Genomic DNA, 12,681 nt, shown 5'->3' on the forward strand with positions numbered 1-12,681 from the left:
GATAGATCTTCCTCCATCCCTTTATTTTGAGTCTATGTGTGTCTCTGCGCGTGAGATGGGTTTCCTGAATACAGCACACTGATGGGTCCTGACTCCTTATCCAGTTTGCCAGTCTGTGTCTTTTAATTGGAGCATTTAGTCCATTTACATTTAAAGTTAACATTGTTATGTGTGAATCTGATCCTGTCATTATGATGTTAGTTGGTTATTTTGCTCATTAGTTGATGCAGTTTCTTCCTAGCCTTGATGGTCTTTACAATTTGGCATGATTTTGCAGTGGCTGGTGCTGGTTGTTCCTTTCCATGTTTAGTGCTTCCTTCAGGAGCTCTTTTAGGGCAGGCCTGGTGGTGACAAAATCACTCAGCGTTTGCTTGTCTGTAAAGTATTTTATTTCTCCTTCACTTATGAAGCTTAGTTTGGCTGGATAGGAAATTCTGGGTTGAAAATTCTTTTCTTTAAGAATGTTGAATATCGGCCCCCACTCTCTTCTGGCTTGGAGAGTTTCTGCCGAGAGATCAGCTGTTAGTCTGATGGGCTTCCCTTTGTGGGTAACCCGACCTTTCTCTCTGGCTGCCCTTAACATTTTTTCCTTCATTTCAACTTTGGTGAATCTGTCAATTATGTGTCTTGGAGTTGCTCTTCTCGAGGAGTATCTTTGTGGCGTTCTCTGTATTTCCTGAATCTGAATGTTGGCCTGCCTTGCTAGATTGGGGAAGTTCTCCTGGATAATATCTTGCAGAGTGTTTTCCAACTTGGTTCCATTCTCCCCGTCATTTTCAGGTACACCAATCAGACGTAGGTTTGGTCGTTTCACGTAGTCCCAAATTTCTTGGAGGCTTTGTTCATTTCTTTTTATTCTTTGTTCTCTAGACTTCCCTTCTCGCTTCATTTCATTCATTTCATCTTCCATCAGCGATGCCCTTTCTTCCAGTTGATCGCATCTGCTACTGAGGCTTCTGCAATCTTCACGTAGTTCTCGAAACTTGGCTTTCAGCGCCATCATCTCCTTTAAGCCCTTCTCTCCATTGGTTATTCTAGTTATCCATTCTTCTAATGTTTTTTCAAAGTTTTTAACTTCTTTGCTATTGTTTTGAATTTCCTCCCGTGGCTCAGAGTAGTTTGATCGTCTGAAGCCTTCTTCTCTCAACTCGTCAAAGTCATCCTCCATCCAGCTTTGTTCCGTTGCTGGTGAGGAACTGCATTCCTTTGGAGGAGGAGAGGTGCTCTGCTTTTTAGAGTTTCCAGTTTTTCTGCTCTGTTTTTTCCCCATCTTTGCGGTTTTATCTACCTTTGGTCTTTGATGATGGTGATGTACAGATGGGTTTTTGGTGTGGATGTCCTTTCTGTTTGTTAGTTTTCCTTCTACCAGACAGGACCCTCAGCTGCAGGTCTGTTGGAGTTTACTAGAGGTCCACTCCAGATCCTGTTTGGCTGGGTGTCAGCAGCGGTGGCTGCAGAACAGCGGATTTTCATGAGACCACAAATTCAGCTGTCTGATAGTTCCTCTGGAAGTTTTGTCTCAGAGGAGTACCCGGCCGAGTGAGGTGTCAGTCTGTCCCTACTGGGGGGTGCCTCCCAGTTAGGCTGCTCAGGGGTGAGGGACCCACTTTAGGAGGCAGTCTGTCCGTTCTCAGATCTCCAGCTGCGTGCTGGGAGAACCACTACTCTCTTCAAAGCTGTCAGTCAGACAGGGACGTTTAAGTTTCTGGAGATTCCTGCTGACTTTTTGTTTGTCTGTGCCCTGCCCCCAGAGGTGGAGCCTACAGAGGCAGACAGGCCTCCTTGAGCTGTGGTGGGCTCCACCCAGTTCGAGCTTCCTGGCTGCTTTGTTTACCTAAGCAAGCCTGGGCAATGGTGGGCGCCCCTCCCCCAGCCTCGCTGCCGCCTTGCAGTTTGATCTCAGACTGCTGTGCTAGCAATCAGCGAGACTCCGTGGGCATAGGACCCTCCGAGCCAGGTGCGGGACACAATCTCCTAGTGTGCCGTTTTCCAGGCCCGTTGGAAAAGCGCAGTATTAGGATGGGACTGACCCGATATTCCAGGTGCCGTCTGTTACCCCTTTCTTTGACTAGGAAAGGGAACTCCCTGACCCCTTGCGCTTCCCGAGTGAGGCAATGCCTCGCCCTGCTTTGGCTCGCACACAGTGCGCTTCACCGACTGTCCTGCACCCACTGTTTGGCACTCCCTAGTGAGATGAAACCGGTACCTCAAGCAGAAATGCAGAAATCACCAGTCTTCTGTGTCGCTCGGGCTGGGACCTGGAGACCGGAGCTGTTCCTATTCGGCCATCTTGGCTCCACCCCCCCTAACCATTTTTCTTAAATAGGCACTTAGTGTTACTTAGTTTGTTGAAAGCCCATATCAATTTACAGCTTTCTTAAAAAGTCGATTTTGACAATATTTGCCAGTACTTTTGTTGATTTTATGAAGAAGTGGGGTTTTCGAGGTTTTTACTTAACCTTTTTCACTGATGTCACTCGCTTGCATTATTTTTTATTCAGCTTTATTTAAATATAATTTATATTCCAAAAAATCACCAAAGTATACAATTTGATTAATTTTGTCAAATGTACAGTTATGTAACTATCACCACAATCATGACATAAAACTTTATTTTTTCAGCTACAGGGTCCTACTGTGTCACCCAGGCTGAAGTGCAGTGGCGTGGTCTCAGCTCACTGCAGCCTTGACCTCCCAGGCTCAAGCGATCCTCTCACTTCAGCCTCCTATGTAGCTAGGACTACAGGCATGTGCCATCATGCCCAGGTAATTTTTTTTTTTTTTTTTTTTTGAGATGGAGTTTCACTCTGTCACCCAGGCTGTAGTGCAATGGCGCGATCTCGGCTCGCTGCAACCTCCACCTCCCGGATTCAAGCAATTCTCCTGCCTCAGCGTCCTGAGTAGCTGGCATTACAGGCATGCGCCACCACGCCTGGCTAATTTTGTATTTTTAGTAGAAATGGGGTTTTACCATGTTGGTCAGGCTGGTCTTGAACTCCTGACCTCAGGTGATCCACCCGCCTCGGCCTCTCAAAGTGCTGGGATTACAGGCGTAAGCCACCACACCCGGCTTAATTTTTATATATATTTTTTGTAGCGACAGGGCCTCTCCATGTTGCCCAGGCTGGTCTCAAACTCCTGGGCTCAAGCGATCTGCCCACCTTGGCCTCCCAAAGTTCTGGGATGACAGGCATGAGCCACCATGCCCAGCCATGACATAGAACATTTTTGTGACCTCAAAAAGTCCCCCAGTGCCGGCATTTGGCAACCACTCATCTGTTTCCTGTTACTATAGTTTTGTCTTGCCTGAAAATTTTTGATGAGTGGAATCCTGTAGTGTATGCTCTTTGCATCTAGGTTCTTTTACTTAGCATAATGACTCTGAGATTCATGCATAGTGTTGTATGTATCAATAGTTAGTGCCTTGAATTGTTGAGTATTCCATTGTATGGATATACCACAATTTTTATATCCATTTACCAGCTGATGGACATTTGGGCCATTTCTACTTTTTGGCTATCTTATGATTAAAGCTGCTATGAATATTCAAGTACAAACCTTTTCACAGCAAAAAAAAAAAATTATAAAAAGTATAAATCTTTTTGTGGACATATGATTTCTTTTATCTTGCATAAGTAGCTGAGAGTGGAATTGCTAGATCAAGTGCTAAAAATATATCTAATTTTATAAGAGACTGCCAAACTGTTTTCCAAAGAGACGGTACCCCTTTGGAAGTTTCAGTAGTTCTGAATCCTTGCTAATACTTAATGTTGTCAGCGTTTTTACTTTAGGCATTCTGTTGTGTAGTGGTGTCTCGTTATGATTTTAATTTGCATTTCTTTCATGACTGATGATATTGAACATCTTTTCACGTCTTCTCTTAGAAGTATCTGTTCGAATATTCTACCCATTTGAAAAATCAGGTTGTTTGACTTGTTACTGAGTTTAAGAATTCTTTAGGTGTTCTGTATATGAGTCCTTTATCAAATACATGTTTTGCAACTACTTTCTCCAAGTAGGGAAGCAATTTGTAAGGTACAGGCAAACATCTGAGTTTAGGGGCAATAAAAGGACCCAGAGCTACAAAGTCAAATCTACTTAGAGTCTTCAGCTTTAGAAAATAATAAATAAACTTCCTACATGTGTCAGAAAGTATAAAGCATATTCGAGTCTGTGGTATATAGAAGGTGAATCCTTTGATGTCTTGTGTGTATGTCATAGATCAAAAGCTTTTCCACAGAAAAGCAGAATGGAGTGTTTTGTTTGTGCTTCCAAACCATAATGGAAGAACAAGTTCACTAGATAAGTTCATTTTATAAATAACAGGCAATCCTTCCCTAAACAAACCTGTTACAGAGTCACCAAATGTGCAATATCAACCATTTTTTTTTCACTTCACACCCGCTCTTAGGTAGACATGCTAACACACGTGGAACAGACCAAAGAGACAGGCTGAGAACCTGCCAAAGATGGTCTCAGACGAGATGATGAGCTTCCAACTCAGCATTGCCTGGTATATCTGACACTAATGAATGTGTAGTCAGAGGGTACATTGGAGATGGTTGAAAATGAAGAGAGTCATTAAACATATTTCAGTCAGTGAGCGACGTGAGAAAAAGTTGAGTAATAGAACTGGTTTCAGTGTAAAGTTTTAGAACTGGTAGTGAAACCAATTAGGAGGCTGATGCCTGACTCTTGATAAACAACGACAGGAGACTGAATTAGGTCCAAAGGAGAGGCAAGACTTCAAAGGCATCATAGAGGTATAACTGACAGGATTTGGTGATCAATGAATGTAGATTGTGAAGGAGTAGAGCCTCAAGATGACATTATTTTCTAGTTTGGGTGGCCCATTGGTGATGCTCTTGGTCAAGACAAGACAGTAAGTAGGAGAAACAGGTTTTGAAGAGAATGCAAAATGTGACTCTGGCCTCAAATGAGATGCCTGGGCTGGAGACAGAGGACTGGGTATCATTCGAGTCTAATTTATGTTAAGATTCTTCAGTAAGGCCATGGAGAGTAAAAAAGGATAGACCTCAGTCTGAATTCTAACAAAAAAAATTAATAGTTAAGAGGCAAGCACTGCTTGGTGGCAGGAAGGAGATAGTGTCCAGAGAGATGAGATAATTCATAATCTTGAATGTCAAGGATGAAAAGAATTTCAAGGAATGATGGGTTCTAATTTGTTACTATTGCTATTAATAGGTCTTTGCTAAAAAGAAGTCATTGAATTTGATGGTTAGAAATTCATTGGTCAAAACTGGAAACAAGCTGGGCGCAGTGGCTCACGCCTGTAATCCCAGCACTTTGGGAGGCCGAGGTGGGTGGATCACGAGGTCAGGAGATCGAGACCATCCTGGCCAACATGGTGAAACACCATCTCTATTAAAAATACAAAAATTAGCCTGTGTGGTGGTGTGCACCTGTAGTCCCAGCTACTCAGGAGGCTGAGGCAGGAGAATTGCTTGAGCCTGGGAGGCAGAGGTTGCAGTGAGCCGAGATTGTGACGCTGCACTCCAGCCTGGACCACAGAGTGAGACTCCGTCTCAAACAAACAAACAAACAAACAAACAAACAAATAAAAGAAACGACTGGAAACAGCTCAAATGTCCATCAGCAAGAGAATAGGTAACCCAATTGTGTGTCTTCATACTCAGAAACTAAGCTGAATGATTATTGGTATACTCAACAACATGAGTCAATCTCACAAACGTTGTGTTGAATGAAAAAACAGTCACTCAAAAAATACATACTATATAATTCTACTTACACAATGACCGAGAAGAAGCAAAACTAATCTATGGATGATAGAAGTCATAAAGAGGGGCTGGGCACAGTGGCTTATGCCTGTAATCCCAATGAAATGAAAGAAATGCTGGGTAACATCTTTGAGAGTCCAGCTGAGGGTGAAAATCAAAATGTATTTATTAGCATATGTTGCGATGATGGAACGTCATGACCGAGTGGCTTAAACAACAGAAATTTATTTTCTCACAGTTCTGGAGGCTGGAAAGTTCAAGATCAAGGTGCTGGCAGGGTTTGACTCCTGGTAAGGTCCTGTGACCTGTAGATGTCTGCCTTCTCACTGTGTCCTCACATGCAGAGAGAGAGAGGGAGCTCTCTGGTATCTCTTCTTACAAGGACACTAATCCTCTGGGATCAGAGCTCCTCCCTGGTGACTCCTTTACCCTTAATCACTTATTTACTCCAAATCAATCATGTTGGGCATTCACATATGTGAATGGAGGGCTTCAACATATGCGTTTTGGAGCGACATAGTTAGCCTATAGCATGTATAATTCAGCACTGTAATGTGAGTTATTTTCCACCTATACCCAACCACCTGAGATCAGGAGAGAAGATACATGGTTGTGTTGATCCATATTTGGAGGTTAACAGGATAGACTTCATGCAAGGTCAAGGTGGCAAACGATTGGAGGGGTTAGTGAAAGTATGGCTAAAATGATCGGCCATGGATTCCGAGAACAGTGGAAAGAGAAGCCAGAAAAGGGCTGGGTTTAGATTAGGGAAAAGGCAGGCATTGGTAGGCTTAGTGGTAGAGTCCTCGCAGGTCAGGAGGCTGGAGCACAAATGGGAACTACTTTATAGCATACCTTCTGTGGGTGCAGTGCTGTCTTGGGGCATAATTGGTTGTTCCTGCAATTTCAACTTTACTGGAAATAAAGGAGGATTATCAAACTGGAGAGATTTAAATTCATTAGTGAAAGTAATCATCACATTTTTCTTTCCTTTTAGACGACTAAATACGTTGAACAAGTGTGCCTCAATGAAACTTGATGTGAACTTCCAAAGGAAAAAGGTAGGTGCCCACATCTTAGTAAGAATGTGGCTATGCCAGTGAATGCCAGGAGTTTGAGACCAATCTGAGCAACATAGTGAGACCCTTGTGTCTACAAAAAAATAATAATAATACATTAGCTGGGCACAGTGGCTTGTGCCTGTAGTCCCAGCTATCGAGAGGCTGAGTTGGGGGCATTGCTTGAACCCAGAAGGTTGAGGCTGCAGTGAGCCATGATCATGCCACTGCACTTCAGACTGGGTGACACAGTGAGACCCTGTCTCCAAAAACAAAAAAGCAACATGAACCTAAGCAAAATTTTGAAATGCCTGACCATCTATGTGTATTCTCCATGTCCCATTTCATCATAACCACCTAAATAAGTCTATTATAAACTAAGACTGAAATCTATTTGTTTTACCATTTCATTTTGCTTTCTTTTTTTATTAGAGGGTTTGCGTAAAGATGTAAAATATCTCAGTGGTTTATGGTGATCTTTCAGAAGTGTCTGTTGTAAATGTCAACCCCTTATTAGACTCAAATGCTTCACAGCAGTGAGTAGATTAAAAGTTCAGAAAGGATCTGGGGGTCCATGGTGAGTGACTTCTGGCTCATTTTTTCCAGTAGTGTTTTATTTCATGCACGTGTCAAGATGCCTCCACTATCAGGCAGATTCAGTTGGTAATGTATGAGGGGGCCCGGGGACAGTGTGACAAGATCCTGAACTCTGGCTCATCTTCCACCGTTCTCCCCACCGTGCACTTCTCTCTAGCCACAAGGAATTTGGTTCAGTCCGAAAAGTCACTAAGCTCCCTCCCCATCACAGGGCTTGCCACGTGCTGCGTCCTCTTTATGGATAAGACTAGAGATTTGAGTTTTGAAATAAAGCTGAACTTTATTGAATATGTACTGTTTTCTAGGAACTAAATTATGTACTTACCACACGTTATCTCGTTTAATCCGTTGAGATGAGGCTTCTCTGTTTTCTATATAAGGAAGGTAAATCTCGAACAGGCTAGGTCATGGCCCACGACCTTGCAGCTAGCGGCGGAGCAGGGTCTCTACCTCGGAGGTGTCTGACTCCAAAACCAAGGCTCCTAGCCAAAGTGCTGTGCAGCCTCTCTTTTTCACTGGATTGATTCTTTTTAGGAAATTCAGAATTAGGATCCTTAACTACTTTTTTCATTTAACATCTCCACTACGTAGCAACTCAAGCCTCCGTGTATTTTGAAGGATCAGAGAAAACATCTTTGAATCAAAAGAAAGTGTTCTTGGCCAGTTATGGTGGCTCACACCTGTAATCCCAGCACTTTGGGATCCCAAGACAGGTGGATCATCTGAGGTCAGGAGTTCGAGACCAGCCTGACTAACATGGTGAAACCTGTCTCTACTAAAAATACAAAAATTAGCTGGGCATGGTGGCACATGCCTGTAGTCCCAGCTACTCAAGAGGCTGAGGCAGGAGAATCACTTGAACCCGGGAGGCGGAGGTTGCAGTGCGCTGAGATCACGCCACTGCACTCCAGCCTGACAGAGAGAGACTCCGCCTCAAAAAAAAAAAAAAAAAAAAAAAAGGAAGTGTTTTTATCCTGGTCTACACAGAGAAATGATTAAAGCCAAAGGATTTTAAGTTACTCCTTAGTAACCTAATCTTTAAAAATAACTTTAATCTGAATTTCTGCTCTAAAATAACACCAAAAAAAAAAAAAAATCAAATGAATTTTGCTGGACCTCACCTTAAAAACAATTTGGGATTTGAGGTGGGAACCAAAGATTTAAGCTGAGGAGGTAAAATAGTGAAAAACAATATCCAGAGAAATATTAAAACATGAGCAGTTTGTCCAGGCCAAAGACAAATTAAAAATGTGGGAATAAACCTCCCAACAGCTGTCTGACTGAATAGACCCCTTGAGAAGCATACATACTATTTGAAGCATGAGGGTCAGATGTTATTTTGATTGGAACACATGGTTCTTATTAAACTGAACACAGCCAGGCCTGTGTGTCTAAAGTGTGGGTCCTCAAATGGCTGGTCTATACAGCTGCCTATACCGACCATTAGCTGCACTGCATCACAAAAGAAAATGCCAAAAACTAAGGACATGAGTTGTTTCCACACAGTGGAGTGATTGGATTTTTCCCCTGTCGCCAGCTTTTCAAAACCCACAGGCGAGATGGGCTTGAATAACATTTGTTTGGTTCTTTGTGCATTACCTTCACAAAAGCTCCTCTGTAAATTGGTCACTTCGTTTTTCTGACCTTAATGTAGTCTTTATATCGCATCTAGTGGCACACACCCTTAAAGCCCCTGCTTAGCTGTAGGCCTCAGAATGCATGCACTTGAATAAAATATTGCTTTTCACATTGTAAATGAGAGAGTCATGGCCTGAATTTTCAAATAAATAATGCTGACATGTGGTCTCCACCTACTTATGAATCTCAATAATGACCAGAATCCATGGCCAGATTGAAGCAACCACTCAGGAGAGACTGTGTTGTGATACCCGTTTCTGTGATCTTCCTCTTACACAAGCCATAGGCTTTATTTAATCCTTTATCTTACTGTGAAAAAATAGAAAAAAAAATGAATAGGGGCTAAGACTAGGCCAAATGATCACAAATAGAAAAGGAGACTCGAGAATCGAGCACCCCGTGAAAAGCTTCAGGCAACTTCAGAATTTATTTATTTGGAAGAAAAATAAGGCAGCAGCATTTCCTCTAGGTATGTCCCCATGTTAAGCCATCCAAGAAATAGAAATAGAATCCCCACCTCCAATCTGCAGAGTCCCAGACTTATTTAATTCTGCAGAAAGTCATCCCCAAGTAGCTAAACTGTCTGGGGTCACAATTATTGTACCTTGCGACTGCCGGACCTATGAAAGGGTTGCAGGTGCTGGCTCAGCAGTTTGTAGAGATAGCAAAAGCTAACACAGGGCTTCCTCCCCGCCAGGCACTATTCCTTGTCCTTTACTCCGTGTCACAGATGCAGAAATTGAAGGGCTTGGCACTTGCCCAAAGCCACACAGAAATAGCAGAGGCAGGACTTGAATCCAGGTAATCTGGCACTGGACTGCTACTCCTCACTTTTCAGAGGTATTCAGAGACAAACTGGAGCCTAGGTGAGCCTCTAGCCCTTGGCCTGAGACCTGCAAGGGTATCACGTTTCCTCAGCAATACATCCAATTCACTGCGTGTATTGTTTTTATAAGAGGCATGGTTCTTGCCATCTGTACCGAAGTCCACAATTTATTTATTGTCTTCATGGCAATTGTGTTTAATCCTGTAGATTTTTGTGGACTGACACAAGGAAGAAAGTGAAAAGTCCACAAGTAGGTGATGATGACGATGAAGGCTTTTTCATGCCTGGCTAGCCATACACCTTTCTTATACATGAAATGCCACTTCCAAAGCACTGGGAGAAATGACATCACCCCTACCCTCCCACAATACAGTTTCTAACTGTTTTGCAGAAGAGAAAAGGGATCCTTTAAGGATTTGAGATGACCTTCCCTGCCTCTGTAAGAGTCAGGTGGAGGAGTATTCTCAAGCTTAGCTGCACACCTCACTGGAAGACTAGCATCCCAGCCAAGAGCATTTCAGGAGACAGGACACCAGCACTTCTGCCGCCTGCAGCTCGGCCTCTCCACTCCTGCGGCATTCCCAGTGGCCCATTCCTGCTTCCAAACAGGCAGGCCAGGCCACGTAGCTGCAGTTAACGTCTAAATTTCTATGTGACTATGGATGAGTTGCCTTTTGCAGCTGTGGATTCGTGTGGGTTCCTGTTTCCAGTGTAAAGATATGGCCAAATTCCATCTTTTAAAAAAAGCCCTTCTTTATGGAATGTCTGGTTGGCATCTGTCTCTGAGGAATATATAATTTCAGTGAAGAATGTTCTCATTTTTAGAAAAAAAAAAAAAAAAAGCCAAACAGTGGAGACTCATCTAAATTAAAAACACCAAGGCACACACAAAGTAGCTTTTCTTGGGAAAATGTTTCTTCCTCATTATTACCTAGAAAATTCGTGCCTGCTCCATGATGACATTGAAATCCCCTGATTAAAGTGTTTATGTGATTCAGCTTCTATTCAAAGTAAAAGCCAGAGACTGAAGACTCCAATTAGGCTGTTTATTAAATGAGGAAAGAGAAGGACACATATCCACATGGGACTCTTACCTTTCCTCTTACCTAGGAATATGTCTCAAGAGTGAAAGAGCAGCTTCCAAAGAAGGTTCTGGTTGAAGTTATAATTTTAATAAGGCTCTCTGAAATAATGACCAAAGGTGGAAAGCAACACAGAAACCATGACTAATTGCCACCTTGCAGCCAGCACCTCCTGGCCTGGATGCCGTTGGCATTTCACAGGCACTGCAGCTGTTGACAAGGGGCCCGGCCCCCACCCCACCCCTACTTCCCACTCCCTTGCACATTCCCGCATCTCCCACCAAATGAGACACCTCCTGGCAACTCCAAAGAGCAGTCAGATGAGAGAAAGTCCATCATTCACTTGGCCGGAGAGTATTAACAGCCTTGAATTGCAAATAATTACGTGCGAATGTCCTAAAACTGTAGGGTATTTGAGTTGGAAGGATCTTTGGTCTTATTTTCCAACCTCCCACTCACTCACTGCAGGATTTGCTTCTTAGAGCATCCCTCTCCCTCACAATTTGCTGAGCCACCGTTTATTATAAGCTTCTCAACATGACAAGCTCTTCACATGGCAAGGCAATTTATTTTACTCTACAGACCAGAAAGGCCTTCCATATGATCAGCTAGGAGCTGATTCCTTCTAAACTGGCCCATCTGATCCTAGCTTTTTTCCCTGGTGAAGCACAGAATATGGATCTCCCCATTCACTCAGAAGCCCTTTAGCTCTGTCCTCCAGAACAGGAATCAGCACACTGCTGCTCCTGCTTTCATAAATAAAGTTTTATTGGATCAATAGCTACGCCCATTCATTTCACAACAATGGCAGAGCTGAGTAGGTGAGAGAGAGAGACCTTATGGTGCATACACCTAAAATATTTATGATATAGCCCTATACACAAAACGTTTTCAGACCCTTGCTCAATCTAGAACAGTTTCTCAACTGTCAGTGGTGAATGACTGGTTTTCTTATTTTATTTTTTTCCAGTCTGCCACAGACTAAGATACTTTTGTAAAATTCAATACAAATGAATTATTAGAAATATTAATTTTAACAAATTATAGAAAATACAAGCCTTAGTGTTTTATTGTTAGGCTCAACTGACACAAAGGCGAGCACCGATAAATATAATCAAAACAAATATAACAGGAAATAATGATGCAGGATTTTTCTCAGCCCCACTTCGTCAGCCGGAAACTTCTGTGCCTGGCAGTGGCCTCTGCTTCTTTGTTCCTGTCACCCTGCTCTGTGGCCTGTGGCTCCCTGGCTGACCCAGCCCTGCTGCTGCTTCTTGGCGCCAGTGAAAGGAGGGCTGCAGCTTACAACCCCTTTTGACCCCACTGTTCAGTGGGTCCCAGGTTCTTGTCCCGCATCAAAGAAGAATGCGGTTATGCTGACAATTAAAGGGTGAGGAGGGTGGAGAAGAATTTTATTGAGTGACACAACAGCTCTCAGTGGAGAGGGGATGCAAGGGTGGTCCCGAAGTCGGGTGGTTTTCTCCCCTAGTGTGGCTGGATCTGGGCTTTTTTAGGCTCAGAATGGGGGAGTGCCTGCTGATTGCTTTGTGAGTGTGCAAAAAAGCTAAAAGAAAGACACCAATCAAAGGTGGGCATGACAGTGTAAAAAACCAATTAGGGAAAGGTAGGTATATGTAAAATAGATGAAGGGTGAGGATCAATCAGAGGAAAGCATGCCAAATGGAAAGAGAGGTTCTCAATCCAGTCTGTGGATTTGTAGC

At 43.1% G+C, this 12,681-nt stretch overlaps 1 protein-coding gene across 3 annotated transcripts in view; it reads left to right on the plus strand.

The window, feature by feature from the left end:
* The window catches only part of STARD13 (StAR related lipid transfer domain containing 13), a 188,948-nt gene that overhangs the window by 141,790 nt on the left and 34,477 nt on the right, over nucleotides 1-12,681 (plus strand). For all 3 annotated transcript variants that reach the window (XM_030818543.1, XM_030818545.1, XM_030818544.1), the window contains exon 4: nucleotides 6,757-6,820. In XM_030818543.1, the coding sequence (XP_030674403.1) occupies nucleotides 6,757-6,820 (64 nt within the window). The remainder of the gene's footprint in view (nucleotides 1-6,756; nucleotides 6,821-12,681) is intronic.

The sequence above is a fragment of the Nomascus leucogenys genome, chromosome 9 (assembly GCF_006542625.1).
Source record: "Nomascus leucogenys isolate Asia chromosome 9, Asia_NLE_v1, whole genome shotgun sequence".
Classification (NCBI taxonomy): domain Eukaryota; kingdom Metazoa; phylum Chordata; class Mammalia; order Primates; family Hylobatidae; genus Nomascus; species Nomascus leucogenys.